The sequence below is a fragment of the Vanacampus margaritifer genome, chromosome 13 (assembly GCF_051991255.1).
Source record: "Vanacampus margaritifer isolate UIUO_Vmar chromosome 13, RoL_Vmar_1.0, whole genome shotgun sequence".
NCBI classification, from domain to species: domain Eukaryota; kingdom Metazoa; phylum Chordata; class Actinopteri; order Syngnathiformes; family Syngnathidae; genus Vanacampus; species Vanacampus margaritifer.
Window position 1 is genome coordinate 5981903 of NC_135444.1, and position 16281 is coordinate 5998183.

Genomic DNA, 16281 nt, shown 5'->3' on the forward strand with positions numbered 1-16281 from the left:
GCAAAGATAAAATGTGTGTTTATTCAGTTTTAAATGAAACTGTCTGAGAGATATTCATTTAACAATATGTTTGGTGTAGCAATGTACTGCATCATAATTAGAGCTCTCTAATGTTTTGGTTAGCGGAATTAGTTACACGAGCGAATCAAAATCATTAGATAAAGCTCAGGGCCAACAGTGTGATTTTTGTGTTGATAAGCCGCGTGATGAAGCATCCCTAGCTAGAGGTGCCTTTTCTGTTTTGTAAGCTTCCCATCATGTGTTTATTTCGTGTGAATGTTGGAATGCCTGTAAGACACTTCATTGAATCACAAACAAGACATTCATTTAAAACTTGAAGAGACATTCATTTAAAACTTGAAGACATATAGTTCTTGTTTAAGTGAACTTTTGTGATTTTTTTTCTCTTTTAGGACGTGATGCGTCAAGAGGGGGAAGACTGAAAGGCAACACCAACTCAGCTGTAGCATTGAGGATAATATTAATTATTCTCTCTCTCTCTCTCTCTCTCTCTCTCTCTCTCTCTCTCTCTCTCTCTCTCTCTCTCTCTCTCTCGTGGGTAGTTGGACCTGTATCAAGTAGAGGCTTCTAATTCCTGAAGTGAAATCCTCTTAGGATCTATTTCCGTTAGGTCTATAGCGTCTTTTTTGAAATCTCCATTAGACCCTGCTCATTGGCTGGATAGAACCTACGCATGCACGCAAAGACACACGCCAAGCGGCAACAGACAACTCTGTGAAGTGCATTGAGTGCAGACTAGTGTGAAGTTACTTAGTGCACCAACTCAAGATATCGTTGTGAAAGGTAAGAAAAATCGTTCAAATTCTACATCAGTATTATTGTACAACTTTATTATTAATGCATGGTTTATTGTACATGCTTTCTATTTAACAGTAGGCCTATATGTTTACTTGTAAACGTTAATCCTGGGGGCATTTAATGCTATTTTCCTCTCAATTATTCAAGCACTTTATATTTAAAATTTAAAGTTAACTTGAGTATCAATCATACAGATAGATTTAAATAATCTATGAATTGTTGTACAGTATTCAACAAAATCTAAGAACAAAGAACAGTTTATTATTCTCCTGTGTCATGGGGTCTATCTTTCCTCAAAGAATTCACTGTGTAATTCTCTTTCAAAGACATCCGGATATTAAACAATGAAACATTCATACACAATTTGGACACGTGTTCCAGCTAGAACTAATCAAGACAAATCTCCCCCAGTGACAAAGACCATCAGCCCAGATCAGCTTTATGGCTGCACCCAAGAAGGAAGGACGATATTAATTGAAACACTGGCGATTGATAATTGAATACAGTGAGGTTTTAATGAAAATCAATCTACTGGTCTAATTGTGACAGGAAAAATTAAGATCCACCAAGTCGATACAAAGACATCAGCAAGAGTGTTGGCAACTTTGGCATAATGCAACTACATTTCAGACTTCACATAGTAGCATGCTGTTTAATGGCAGGATGACTTAAATTTAATATTATTCAATGTATCTTTCATGCAAAATTCATGCATAAATTGTTCTTATTATTTGGAAAAAGTTATTGGATATATGGTACGTTTTTTGTTTTTTCAAACAGTATCTACAGTATAAGGACTAACAAAGCCACAGAGAGACCCGCTACAGTCAACTAATCCTCTTAGACAGCATTAATTTAATTAAACATCATGGGAATCACTGTGTAAACAAATCTGGAGTTTAATAAAACTATCTAATCACTATTGCAATATGATCTTGCATATTGGTAGCTATTATCGTGCCAACGGCCATCTCCTAATTTGGAAAATTCAACTCCTCCCCGCTTCTGCTTTACACAGAAACATGTGTGACCAGATTGACTTGGAAGAAACAGCAACCCACACGGGTGAGTGAAACAGTGTTCAAACCATTGTATTTTATTTTATAACATTGTGGGTTTTGTGTACACATTGTTTGCAGATAGCCTATATAACAGATAATCCAAGTGATATATTTGTTGTTCTTCTGCAGTTAGTACTTGTACAAGTAGTCAAACCCAATTAAATACAATTTGTCAATATTTCAAAAGGTCCCAAGGGTGTTATCAATGACTGGAGGAGATTTAAGTTGGAGAGCATGGAGCAGGAAAACCTGCCACCTGCAAAACGGGAACTGCTCAGACAAATGTCATCCCCTCATCGGAAAAAGGACGATTCTCGGGTAAATCTCAATCGCAAGGTATATTTTTTGCTTCGAACAGTTTCAAAGATGAAGGAAAAAGTTCAAGGAAAAGTCAACCCCAAAATTTTCTTTACAATAATACAGTATATTCTATGCAGTCCCACTAGTCGAAATTCTGATTAATATTGAATTTGTGGAGTATGAGTTAAGCAGCAAAATCCACCTGTTTTTATCCATCTCGGGGGGCTGCCATTTTTCCACTTGTAATCTGTGGTGTCATTTTCAGTCATTTTTCAGTTGACAGCGAGTGTTTAGAAAAGTGGGGCCACATAAAAAAATTAGGTTGACGGTAAGTGAGTTAACTCCCTGCCAGTTCCAGCAGGTGGTGCTGTGATTAAAAAAAAAAAAAAAAAGGTTAAACCAAGTAGTGAGAAACGGATGTATGTTCTCTTCCGTGTAGGGAAGTAAAATAGTAACAAACCATATATATAGTCAGTATATTGGGATATGCCAATTTCTTAATTATGCATTGGGGCATAAATGGCGTCCTCCACAAATTTTGTTTACCTACATGGCTGCATCTATTTCTCAATGAATCATGCTGCATGTTTGCGTTTGTTGTTTATGTATATAGCTGTTGCCATATGGATCTGAAAATTATATTCTAGTGTTCCTGGTCATGGTAGTTTTTCCATGCAAAATCGCAATAAACATTTAAAGCTAATCTTTTACAAATGCATTTTGAATCCTTTTCAGATGAGTGTGCAAGAGTATGAGATGCTTAAGGAAGAAGACGAGGGCTGTCTTAAGAAATACAGAAAGCGATGCATGCAGGAAATGCATGACAAGCTCAGCTTCGGTCCGAAGTTTGAAGGTGTGCACGACCTGGACAGCGGGGAGGCGTTCCTTGAAGTCATCGAGAAGGAACATCACAGCACAGTGGTGGTAGTGCACATCTACAAGATTGGAGTCAAAGGCTGTGAAGAGGTCAACAACTGCCTTGACTGTCTGGCCACAGAGTATCCCACTGTTAAGTTCTGCAGGATTGACGCCGTTTCCTCAGGTGCTGCTGAGAGATTCTCAGATGAGGTCTTGCCGACGCTTTTGGTCTACAAGGCAGGTGAACTGCTAGGGAACTTCTTGGCCTGCACACAGCATTTAAACGAGGAGTTCTTTGCTACAGATGTCGAGGCCTTCCTCAACAGTTACGGCTTGCTGCCAGAGAAAGAAATGCCGATGATGGATGATGAAGAGGAGAATGATGTGGAGTAAACAATCATTTGTGGCTGCTGTGGAACAACAACAACAACAAAAAGTTGTCTGGTTGTGTTGTTGTATGTAGCATTAATGAGCATTATTTGTATATGCTAAAAGGACTAAATCTGTGTTTGAGAGGTTGCTTAACATCCCATTAGCGAAGGCTTCCCAAATCTGGTTTGGCATAATTTGTATGGAGTTTGTATTTAAATATAAAAGCACCATTGCCCAAACAAGGGCAAACCCCTTTTATGTTAATATAACTTTAACCAATATGGTAAACTTTTCTTTCTTTTTTTTGAATGTTAGAATATTTGTCATATTACACTTAATGAAGATGTGCATACTGTAATATTTGAAAGTACTTGACTGGATTGATTTATAAATCCTGAATTTGTACTAAGGTCCTTCAAATTGTTTTGATAGTTAACCAAAGGGCTTTTTCTGGTACAATTTACCAAAGAAGTGTCGATGTGGAAACGGTTGTAAACACATCAGGATAAATGAGATATGAATCAAATGGAACGTAAAGTATGTTGTGTATATAGTAGAATATTTAGTAGAATGATCTGCAGAACATCATCAACATCACGTTATGTGAATTATTACAGTACATCATATATGTTGATAATTATAATTTCGCCATAATTCAAAACAATAAAACAACATGAAATTTCCATTTTGCTTCATTTACTCCAATCACATAATCACGTTCCTTCAGGGGCAATAAGTGCAGAAATTATAGCATTGCGGTATTTTGCAAAATGTTGCGGTACATAACCATTTTTATACAGAGGAACATCATAAAGTGTTTCTGCAGTGGTTGCATTATCTCTCTCTCTCTCTCTCTCTCTCTCTCTCTCTCTCTCTCTCTCTCTCTCTCTCTCTCTCTCTCTCTCTCTCTCTCTCTCTCTCTGTGAGTACTCACCCATATTGCAAATAAGCACATTGTTTAAATGTCCACAGGTGTACGTGATTGCGAAAGGTTATTTATTTACATATGCCTGCGAATGGGTGTTGAGTAGACTGGTGTAGCCTTCCTCTCGCCCGAAGTCAACTGGGATGGCAGTATAGAAAATAGATTAATGGAAGGTTTAAGCATTTATTAAATTTTATGTCTAACCAAGGTCACTATTCTGTTTGATCTGTTTTGTCTTTTGGTCAAGACTCAAGAGGCGCGCCTGGCCTAATCAATTTGCCATTCTTCCAACATTGTATAATATTAAAGTCCTATACAATTTCAGTCATTGTTTATATCCGTGGAGAGTTTGAGAGGATTTAGCAAATGAGGTTAACATAATGCTTTGTTAACAGCTGTCCCTTTACTCGCACCAACGTCTAGACTGTCCTAATCCACCTCCATTGATATTTATTATAGCTTAAAATGAATATAGTCAATCATCACCCAAGAAAATAATTATAAATTATGTTGAAATAGTAATTTATTTGGGCCAGTTTTGAGTAAAGACTGTCACAAACCAAATAAAAAATTGTAATTGAAGCACTGCCATGTTAACAAGGCATATTACATTTATGCATCTGCTGCAAGCAAACCACCATAGCCAGCTTTATCCTTTTGGTAGAAAATAAATGACCAAATGCATGTCAGCATAATCACGTAATTCTGCCTTTTGTGGTTGTGCCAATTATTATATTTGTCTATTTATGTGGATTTATGCCAAAAAAATCCGTAATGTTATTACCTATTGCCTGTGGAATAGCACTTGATTTCTAATTAGTTTGCAGCCGTTTTAATTTTGCCTGTTACAAATATTTCTTTGAAGATGTACATGAGTCGGTGTTTTCACGCGACCACATCTGACACGGCTTGCATAGCCTCAAGCTGATAACACCTCACATGCCCAAGATTTATTAGATTATTTTTAAACCAAGACTTTCTTGACGTGTTGGAACATGTCAGCCAACTGGTCTCTCACTCAACCTGTCTTAAAGAATGGATGTGCATAAATAAAATAAAATTAAAAGACCAAACTAGATCACCTCTTCCACAAAATTAAAGCATTTGTCAGACTCATTAAACAAGAATTTGTAGGTCTTCCATCCAAAGTTATCTTTTAACTGTCCAATAATGAGAATTTAAAGGACATTTGTTGATCTGATATGACATAGCAGCAGTGACATGCTGCCATTTTATTAGAAGTGCAGTGATTCACGTAGCTGGCTTTGTTGTTGTTGTGAAATCCGTTGCCGCCCAATGGCCCATTCACAATTGCCCTGTGACTAACTAATGATCATTCCGGGTCTCGTCATAAGTCCGTTGGAATAGATTCCAGGTCCTAACATGACCCCTAACATAATCAAGGATACAGAAAAGACAATCCCTTGCAAGATGTCAAAATCGAGTAATTGATTAAAGAACTAATTTCAAAGATCCCCCTTTTACCCACTCACAGTTTACGCAAATAATTAATCATGCATTCAGTGAGGAGAGATAATGGGTTTTTTTTCTTGAAAAAAACATCACGGGTTGACTCATACTGTCCAATTAATGCCTGCCGAAATGTTTGCCTCTCCATTGATCACATGACCCCACCCCCATATCTGACATGATTATACTTTTCCAATTGATTATACAGATTCACTAATTAAAGGATGTTTTTGCCTTTTGTTTGGACTTGTGCAAGCCCAGCTGGCACGCTCTAGTTCACCCGCATAAAAAAAATGTCACCGTGATGATGTCATCAGTGTGCTATACAGCACACTCACGGTCACTCACTCTCACCAAATATGGTCAATGGGCGTCAAGGATATTACATAACTGTGATTTGTTTACTGGCTTTCATCATTAATGAAATTATAAACACTAATCACATCTATAGTGAATGATAATTTGATTATTGCATGAATTGCTGCAATAAATATTTCTGTTTTTCAAGAAAAAGATGCTACTGTTCAGCTGCTACACGTCTATCTGAGGAGCAAAGAGGTAAGACATCAGAACTCGTGCAAAACAACAGTGGCGTGTCTAGTATAAGAGCGCCAAGGTTCTTCTACGCAGTGTGCCAATGGTGCTCTGCACTGGCACCTGCCAAAGAAGCACAGTATTTTTTGTCCTTTGGGCGTTCCTGTAAATTTCTGTTGTGGCTAAAATGTGAAGCATGCATTAGTACCACCATTGCACCATTACAATCAATGGAATGCCAATTATCAGCATGATTCACTGATGGGAGGCAGCTTGTGTCACCACCTTTTGGGGGTTTCTGTCAACACCTTAAATTGTATCTTCATAAAATTTGTACTGTTCAGCTTATACGAAATATGTTAACTGAGTTTATAATAGTTCCGCTGCCTGGAGACAAACCTCTCTCTAGATTCCGCTCACGTTCACAACAACAAAAACTGATGATGAAAAAAACTATAATCTTCTGTACCACAACACTAGTATTTCACAGAGGATGCAAGCAATTTGTCTTAAATTGAAGGAGTAAACCGTTATTGATTGAGATGAACATTCATTACCTTAATCTTGAATGTCCAGCAGCATAATTAATTAGGAAATTAGGAAACTACCAATTTGACCTCTCTTTTTTTGTTTTCTTTCAAAGCACATTCTCTCCCTGAGTTGCGGAGATAACGATCTCATGGATTGACATCTGGCTGACAGAGCCACACCGTATCATGTACTTGTTCAGGCTATCTACAATGTATTTCCAAGCCCATCCCACCTGCACTGTTCAGGCTTGTTGGATACACCAGCATGGCCCCTATGTGAGAGAAGGGGGACCCTTGAGCATATTGAGTTGCTGCACAAAAACTCTAGGGAAGACCAATACCGATGGCGTCACGACCAGGTGCTCAAGACTATCACAGAGAGTATCTGTTGTGGTATCAGCCAGCTGTCGGAGGTCAACACCCACAAAGAATGCCATCAACTTCATCAGAGCTGGAGAGAAGCCAAGTACAACATCAATAGCAACATCTGGACTGGCTGCTGTTAATGGATTTGGGCAGAATGTTGCTAAGAACACCCGCAGGCCTAACAGGGGCAACAAAGAAGTTAGCATCGTCATGTTCACTGTGCCGTGGGAAGAATGAATGGAGGAGGCCTTTGAACAGAAGGAGAAGTAGTCATCCTAGTCAGTGGATGCCACAGACAAGGCTGGAAGGCTAGGTGCCTGCCTGTGGAGGTAGGTTGCAGAGGTAGGGGCAAAAAATGAATGGGGAATTCAAACGACTAAGTTTGTTCGCCCCTGGTAGCCCGGCCATTCAAATGACTGAGGGATTTGGACCCCTGGCAGCCCAGGCATTTAAATGAATGGGGAATTCAGACAACTGTATTCTGGGAAAGGAAGTGCTGTTTTACCATTATATCAAAAAATTTCAATATTTTGACAATTTTAATGATCTGTCTGTTTTATTTGAGTTTTATTTATACTGAATGAGGCTGCCACCCTGAGAGAATTTGCCCCAGAATCCTGTTAGATCGCAAGCTAGCTGGTGGCTAGTTCTCGTCACGGAGTGGAAAGCCCTTCTGCAACACAGCGAAGTAAATTCCCGTCATCGGAGGCTTTAAGCAGATATATGCAGGATTGGGGAATCCAGGTCCAGGGAGAACAAACCCTAAAACAGTTTGACTTTACCCATAGGTGCTTCTACTCAACAAGTGCTTCTATGACCTTGTTTACCTGGCAGTTAATTAAAAGCACCTGTGGCTAAAGCCAATCTGTGGCAGGGTTTTTACTTTATGGACCTGGATTCCCCAACCCTGGATGTATGCGGCTCAAACCTGTACTAGTAGCAACGTGGCAAGATTTCCAAAGAATGACAGTATGTCAAAACGCTCTTCAACCAAAGTACAATATATCAAAAATTTTGAAAATTATGGGTTCTGGAGAGGTTTTTGTGTGTGTGTGTGTGTGTGTGTGTGTGTGTGTGTGTGTGTGTGTGTGTGTGTGCGTGTGTGTGTGTGTGCGTGTGTGTGTGTGTGTGTGTGTGTGTGTGTGCGTGCCAGGGAAAAAAAACCTTGCACAGATGCACTCTTGCTTAGCCTTTTGTATTTTTCTTTCCATTTGCAAAAATTACGCACATACACATTTGTATTTTTTAATTTATTTATTTATTTATGTAGCTGACCTCCATAATGGAGTGGTGGTACAGGAGTGGGAGTCATTCTGAACGGGACCAGGACAAGACAGGAGTCGTTTTCACCCGAAGTGGGTCGGGCAGGGTTTTTTTTAAGCTGTTTTTTTTAAGCGTCTCAGTAATGGGACAAGGCGGAATTTCCCGTGCCACCCTGTAGTGGACACACCCACATTGTTTGCGAGTGAAGACAAGTGCTTCCTCTTTCGCAATTTTGAAACCTCATTTTATTTTATGTATTAGGCGAGTTTTTTTTAATAATTCAAATTTGTCTAGTTGCTCACCTCTATGGCAAATAAAGTTTCCAAGATGTATTTATTTTCACTAAACTGGTCCACTGGGGCATTCAGCATAAAATTTTTCTTAACAGGTTTTTTTTGGTCCTCCTGAGTCATTTGTAAAGTTACTACAACTACGTTTTTTCCCCAAAGTATCATCCCCTTGAAACATATCGCTGTACATAAAACACCAACTGTAGAACTCATTTTATTTTCTGTTACTACCATCTGCTGGTGAATCCCTATCTATTAAATGAAACCTCACAAAATACCCAAAATGTATTTAATGGGCTTCTGATAGCAAATGAAATTTGTAACTAACCCATTGTGTGTGTTTTTGTTTTTGTAATTTAATTTAAAGAATCCCACGAATGTGCCATTTGCTTGTCGTAAAAAACATCTCCCATAATGCACCAGTTAGGCTTATGTTGACGCCTGCGCGTTTCACTCCCTGGAAAAATGGCGGCACTCTTGCTGCAAGACATTGATAGTTCCGAGCTGTCTAAGTTGTCTAAAGGGACACTTAACAAACTCGAGAAGATTCTGTCGGATCAGAATTATGAAATCGACACTCTCAAAGCCCAGCGGGAGCAATTCCGAGTTGACAGTGGTAAGATATGTGCCGTATTTCACTAGCTCGTAGTGCTAAAATGTTCGGCTTTACTCACCATGCACGCAGTTGGTAAACAGGTCATTACTCCGGGACACAATTCTCTTTTAATTTCACTTAAATCTAGCTCATGTGATTTTCTACAGTGCATTTTATTTAGTAACTAATTACGAGTCGTCTTATCGCATGTTGGTTTTGTTAAGCTAAGTTGCATAGCTAGCAATAACGTAAACAAGTGCTTTTCTGTCCCTTTTATCGCCCAGAGCAACATTTCTTTGACCAGGTGAAACAGCTGGCTCAGTGTCAGGAAGACTTTCTAAAAGAGACACAAGAGCACAGTAAACTTAAAGAGGAGTTGGAGAAAATCGGTAACAGTGAAGTATGCAATCTCAATTTATCGCGTCCCTCGACCCTTTATGCTAATCATGTTATGTGATTTTGCCTTATTGCTTAGCGAATGAGCTCAAAAGTGTGCGTGAGAAGAACCAGCAGTATGAACATGCACAGGAGAAGTCACTTTCAGAACAGGTAATTCATTTAGTTGGTGAGTTATTTGAATTTTAAAGATAACCAAGTCATTTAGATTGTCTCATTACATTGCCTGACATAGATGTAAGTGCTTTGACAATACACCACTAACAGTTGATCAATTATGTATTCACTATTCACTTCCTCTTAGACTCTGCTTTCAAATGCCAAGGAACAACTGGAGGCACAAAAGCTTGAACTTGTGCGGACACTTGAGAGGAGAAACTTGGAACTGGAACATTTGAATGGTACGAGTGCCTTAATCCATCCATTTATCGTTTTTTATACCGCCTAACCTTATTAGAGTCACAGGTAAGATGGAACCTTCCCAAGCTGAGTGCTGTTCAACTTAAATTTTTTCTCTAGTCTACTGCCAAAATATAAACATGCAACCTCCCACTCCCCCAATTGTCTAGATGACTTGAGGCAACTGAATGATAAGTTGGTGGAGGTCAGTGCCTCCAAAATGTCTCAGCAGCTGAGGTTAGAGGAGCTTGAAGCAGCAGAAATCAACATCAAAGTAAGTTATTGTATATTTGCTTCATATTTGTATTATTCTGCCACAGAATAAATTGCACACACACTACACAATATGATATTACTAAACCCAGACCAATTTATATTGGCTGATATTAGGCATCAGCAAAATAATAATCGACCGGAGTTTCACCGATTAAACACCAATATGCATAATCTTAGCTTCTCCTGAAACGAAAAATGCTGTTCAGTTGGTATGGGACGAAATAAAGGACAATGTTGTGTGTGAATTACATCCTTCTCTATCCTCTCATATGCCCATTAAGACGCAATGTCAGTATACCGCATATTTAGATTTATATTCATCCAGAGTGTGCATTGATAGTGTTAAAATTGACTCCCATTTCAGTTGAACTCTCCGCAGATCATAAGTATCAAATGCAATTCTGTGTGTGAAAAATGAAGTTTTGACGTGTGAAAAGCATCTGTTTTTTATTTTGAAGTCATCACTTCGTGGTAAAGAAATAATGGAGTAGAAGAAATGTAATTTAGCGTTAAGGTATCATGCATAAATCATGTTTTGCCAGTAATTTCACTCATTACGTTGTGTGGGTGGTCTAAATTTAAAGCTAAATGCATCAGTTCATGCTCTTGCTTGTTTTTATTCTTGAAATGTTCTCACTTATTAAGTTACTGAAGTACAAAGTATTGTTAAAAAATTGTTCTGCCTGTACTTCATATCTAGGGGATCCAAAAATAAGGCATTTTATTAATTGTATATTTTTTAAATGATCAGCCAATAAGTCGCTTTTTAGAATTTCTTCCTGCCATATCAGTTGGGTCCTAGTTAAGTTGTAAAATTGTATGTATTTGGTGTACAAACAGTAAACTAACATGACTTGTCATGGTTTGCCATTCCAGTACAAGGAGAAGCGTATGGAACAAGAAAAAGAGCTGCTGCATGAACAAACATCTTGGCTGAAAACGGAGTTGAAGGCCAAGAGTGAAGAACTTTTGAGCCTGTCCCGACAGAAGGGTAAAGACATCCTGGATCTGAAATGCAGCCTGGAGAATAAAATAGATGAGGCATGTTTTTTTCCTTCATTGATATACTAACCAACCGTGATAACTTCATATCCATGTAATGAATTTATGGTCTGTGTATTTTGTAGTTGAACAGAGTCCAAGAACAAGTGGCCAGTCTGAAAACATTAAATGAAAATCACCAGAAACAGAACGACGACCTTATCCACAAACTGAAAGAAGTATGTGCAACCGACTTGATGTTTATCATTTTCAAATCATAGGTCGTTTTGGCAACATAAGTTGCTTTTTGTTATTGTTTTTTAGAAATTTATTTTACAAGAACTGAGACCAAGAACAGTAGAGCTCACACTCACACCCACAATCCTCATTCCCTTATCCCGGGTATTTTCTGAAATACGCTCAAAGTGCGCACTGCTTCACACTGTTTGGAAACTTAGTGCGTTGCCCAAATGTGCCGTTTGGTCATTCAGAATGCCCCCAAAAATAAGTGCCGGAGCCCAGTTCGTTTAAGCTAGTGGTCCTCAACCCTGATCCTCAGGGACCGGTATCCAGCCTGTTTTCCATGTCTCCCACAGCCAACACAGGTGGAGATCGTTATCAGCCTTCTCCAGAGATTGCTGATTAGCTGATGATATGAATCACCTGTGTTGGCTGTGGGAGGCATGGAAAACAGGCTGGATACCGGTCCCTGAGGACCAGGGTTGGGGACCTCTGGTTTAAGCGTTTAAGCACGAGCTGCTGATTACTTTATAACTTAGGCTGCGTTCAGAAATTGGTGGGAGGGAAGCATGCTCTGCCTCCTCAAACACACACTCACTGTCAGTGGTGTCAAAGTGAATTTTTGAACAAACCCCGTGTTGGCGGCAGCAAACAGTACAAGTAGAAGTCTTTTTTTATTTTTTATTTATTTTCCAGACACGAATTAAAAATATAACATGGCTACTAGCCGAAGAGAGACAGTAGTGAATGATGTCGTTGTTGAATGTCGTCGTTGCGGGAAAAACTTGAAGAGTGACGTTGCTCACGAAGACGACGTCACATAAATAGACAAATTTGATTGGCCCGGCCTTTTTTCGGACGGTGTCGAATCGCTGTCTATGGATGTCTGTCCAGACCCACTTTTTTCTTTTCTTTTTTGCCAGGCTAGCAAACGAGTTCCAGTTGGATGAAACTTCCGCTTCTAATTATGGAAAAGTTTTGTTTCTTTTTAGTTTAAAATGGCTTACTGCGATCCTGCATCACATTGTGGCCAGGAAGAACAGGATGCCACATGCTATACTAGTGATATGTAATACATTAGTTGACATGACTACTACTTCGATTTCTTTTTTTTATTTTCTTTTGGCAGTTGTCAAGTATTAGAGTCAAAGTCAAAAAGTAATGATCCCAATTTAATTTAACCTACTGATATTTGATTCCATTTTTTTCTGAAATGTTCGTTCAATTTAAATACTTGATTGAAGATTTATTTTTTTTACGCCTGTCCTTTTCCTGTCAGACATTTTGAAAATATGTCATTGTTGGATGCCTGTCAGAAGCAGAGAGCTGTGATTGAATTTCTTGCATTAAAAAGGGAGCCAACACTAAACATTTTCAAAAAGTTTCAAAATGTGTACGCTGCAATAGGCTACAACACAGTCAAAAAGTAGGTGTCCAATGTCCAGCATCATAGGTGAACAAGAGTATGCTTTGAATGACTCCCATAAAGGAGTGGCAGACCATCTTGACTGTTAATCCTAGGAATAGTGCTAGGGTTAAAGCAGTGATTGAAGAAGGCTATAGAGTCATCATTGATGACATTGCTGAATTCTGGGGAAAAGCCATGGAAGTGCTGAAAAAATGTTAATGAGCTAGGCTTTGTGCCAAGTGGGTTTCCAGACAACTCACAGATACGTGATAGGAGGCTTTTGAAGGTTGTTTGGAACTTCTTGAGTGCCACAAAGGCGCTAAATATTTTCTCAAATGTGACTTATAGACAGAATACGCAATTAATTTTACACTGTTTGTTCATTTAAGGCCAAGGAGCAGCAGACCACTATAGAAGAAAAGTTCAGAAATGAGCTGAATGCCAACATTAAGCTCTCCAATTTATACAAGGTATGTTGTGTGAGACAGTATATTCCAACAAGACCGCAACATTTGATTTTTGATCGATTCAAATGGAAGCGTAGTAGATGCTAATGAGTTGTTGTGGCTACAGGGCGCAGCAGCTGATTCTGAGGCCAAAGGTGAAGAGCTGAGTCAAGCTGTACAGGAGTTGCATAAACTGCTGCAAGAGGCAGGGGAAGGTATGCGGCTACAACTCAAAATTATTTTCCCTTTTTTCAAGAAGGGAAATTATTGATACTTTGGTTTTGACTACCTTAATGCCCTGTTAATACTGCACTTTGGTGCTCTGTTTTCTCCTTTTGCTACAGCCAACAAAGCTCTTGAGGAAAATTTGCAAGTGGCCAATGCTGCTACGGATAAGACTGTTTCCGAGCTAAAGGAGAGGATCCAAATGCTTGTGAAGGAACTGGACAATGCCAATGATCTCCTTTCTAACACTAAATTAAGAGGTAATTTGCGTTCTGTTGTACCCTCGGATGCAAGGTGTCACTGTGTATTATGTAATGGTTTTTATTCCTTGATAAGTAAACCAGCTTACATTTTACTAACCATCAGTGACCCAACAAAAACAGACGTGTCTTTAAATTTATTTTTCTTTTCTCATTCATTCATTGTATGTCTTCTTTCCTCATTTTGTGTCTAGGTCCAGTTGGCACAACATCTGCGCTCACTGAGGCGCAAATGTCATCGGTGTCTCCGACAGCCGCTGCCGTGGCAAAGATTAAACCTGGAATGAAGCTCACTGAGGTGTGTGTAATTATCAATTCTCAAATTACCAATTTTATGGTGATTGCGTGATTTTACTGCTGATGGATTGAAGGAGCTAAATGCTAAAGCTTATGTTTATTCCTAACTGGCGCTACCCTTGCCTACGTTCCTTAAGTATTTCAGAATTGACATTTGATTATTTATTTTTTTGCTCACTGTGGGTTATTTTGACTTGTCTTCTGACAGTTACTGATGTTTTCTGTAGTTGTATACTGCCTATGTAGAGAGCCAAGAGCAGCTGCAGTTGGAGCGCCTGGAGAACAAGCGGGTCAACAAGTATCTTGATGACATAGTGCAAGAAGTGGAGGCAAAGGCTCCCATCCTCAAACGGCAGAGTAATGAGCATAAGAGCATGCAGAAATCCGTGGCTAGTCTTTCAGCCAAACTGGAGAAGGCTGTCAAGGTAAGTGGTCTGTTCCAGTTCTTCCCAAGTGCTTGAATTAGTTACAGGTGTGTAAATTTACTTTAATTGAGAGTAGGGAGGAGTACCTTTCACATTTAAACCGGTACGGTTCCAATACTTGGTACCTGGGAATCGATACTCAACGGTACAGATTTTCGGTACTTTTGTACTTTCTCTCCCTTTTTTATTATTTTTTTGGTTAAATTTTATTTATTAGTTTATTTGGGTGGTAGCAAATGTTCATCATTGTTTATTTAATAGTAAAATCTTTTTAAAAATCAATTCAACTTTTACTTTTCAATATGTAAAACTGGAAAAATAAAACATTTCATTCAAATGAGCCAGAGAGGAATAGTAAAAATAATGGTTTAACATTTTACAATCACTGAAGTATAATTAATAAACATAAGTTAATATTTAAAAAAAAAAAACATGTGAATCTAAGTTCTGTGCAATGAGAAACAGTAAATGTATAAATTAATAATAATTGATGCAGTTGTTTGTCAAGGACGTAAAGCCTGCCGTGTGATGAACTCGAAGTTTGAACCCTCGTTCACTCAAATATTAAAAAATGACAGTTGGAAGAGGACATGGCAAAGATAATAATTGGATTCAAATTAATCATTTGAATGTACCCGACATGGTCTGTAATGCTCGCTACATTTTGGCCACAATCTTTTGCTATTTTAAGTATGATTGCCAGTAGTATATCCAAATTACAATATCTGTATACCTTAACGATGGTGAAGCCGTGTACATTCCAGCATGATTCCATTCGGTGGGGGAAGACCGCCACCGACACCTCCCTCAGCCGTGCGCATTATTGTGCAGGGACATTTCCAGCTTCTGCCCAGTGCAGAGGCTTTCATACTTCATAAACTATATTTTCTACTTCTTCTACTTATTCCATTTCTTCATCTACTTCTTCTACTACTACTACTACTACTACTACTACTACTACTACTTCTACTTCTTCAACAGCACTGTGACAATTTATTTGTGGCTAGGTTTAACTGTTTTGTATCATCTCTGTCAAGCAGGCAAGGTCTACTTAGACAAATAGCTTATTTTGCTCGTCTTTCTCTACTGCTATGTGCCATCTCTTTCTCACTTGTTCAAAAATTAGGTGCAATATGTCAAATATTTAAAATATCATAGCAAGCTGCTATGTGTAAGAAAGTTTAATGTTATCTTGAGCCTGACTGAGGCGTATGAGCCCTAAATTTTCATTAATTACTTTCAAGTTTGATTCTTGTTTTGCCCCTTTTATTTGAATTTGTTAATTTGCCTGGAAGATATTACAATACTGGACATCCTACTTTTTCTATTGTTGCTAACATTTTAACCATTATACGCAGCTTTCAATGTTTGCTCATTTGTGTGCGTTTTAGGAAGTGCACCGCCTGCAGAATGAGACTGATGAAGCCAACAAGCGATGCTCTGTTGCAGAAAGGGACAATAAAAGGTTTGAACTGCAGCTTGCAGACATGGGTCAGCAGGTAGGTTCTTTTGATTAGAAAAAAGATTGGCGTGTATTTTAGAATC

At 38.7% G+C, this 16281-nt stretch overlaps 2 protein-coding genes across 7 annotated transcripts in view; both read left to right on the forward strand.

Moving 5' to 3' along the window:
* The first annotated feature begins 644 nt into the window (after positions 1–644).
* On the forward strand, positions 645–4093 carry pdcb (phosducin b). 2 transcript variants are annotated; one of them, XM_077584487.1, is made up of 4 exons: positions 645–804; positions 1838–1884; positions 2068–2216; positions 2916–4093. In XM_077584487.1, the coding sequence occupies exons 2-4, from the start codon at positions 1842–1844 to the stop codon at positions 3429–3431; spliced, it is 708 nt and encodes a 235-aa protein (XP_077440613.1). In that variant the 5' UTR covers positions 645–804; positions 1838–1841; the 3' UTR covers positions 3432–4093. The 2 variants fall into 2 exon arrangements, with proteins under 2 accessions (XP_077440613.1, XP_077440614.1); XM_077584488.1 differs by having other exon boundaries at positions 2068–2198.
* A 5140-nt stretch (positions 4094–9233) lies between these two features.
* Positions 9234–16281, forward strand: part of tprb (translocated promoter region b, nuclear basket protein) — a 31444-nt gene continuing 24396 nt past the window's right edge. For 4 of the 5 annotated variants that reach the window (XM_077583442.1, XM_077583447.1, XM_077583443.1 and 1 more), the window contains exons 1-13: positions 9234–9404; positions 9668–9772; positions 9859–9932; positions 10084–10180; positions 10349–10452; positions 11331–11495; positions 11582–11674; positions 13473–13553; positions 13657–13744; positions 13874–14014; positions 14209–14312; positions 14539–14736; positions 16128–16235. In XM_077583442.1, the coding sequence (XP_077439568.1) occupies positions 9254–9404; positions 9668–9772; positions 9859–9932; positions 10084–10180; positions 10349–10452; positions 11331–11495; positions 11582–11674; positions 13473–13553; positions 13657–13744; positions 13874–14014; positions 14209–14312; positions 14539–14736; positions 16128–16235 (1509 nt within the window). In that variant the 5' untranslated portion in view covers positions 9234–9253. Of the gene's footprint in view, positions 9405–9667; positions 9773–9858; positions 9933–10083; positions 10181–10204; positions 10245–10348; positions 10453–11330; positions 11496–11581; positions 11675–13472; positions 13554–13656; positions 13745–13873; positions 14015–14208; positions 14313–14538; positions 14737–16127; positions 16236–16281 lie in introns of those variants that run through there. The other variant, XM_077583448.1, reaches the window with a different exon arrangement.

Bases quoted from the DNA above. Each gene is read 5' to 3' on its own strand.
- pdcb (XM_077584487.1), top strand. From the start codon at position 1,842: ATGTGTGACCAGATTGACTTGGAAGAAACAGCAACCCACACGG. The intron at 1,885-2,067 runs GTGAGTGAAACA...ATATTTCAAAAG, and splicing joins AGAAACAGCAACCCACACGG to GTCCCAAGGGTGTTATCAAT. The intron at 2,217-2,915 runs GTATATTTTTTG...AATCCTTTTCAG, and splicing joins GGGTAAATCTCAATCGCAAG to ATGAGTGTGCAAGAGTATGA.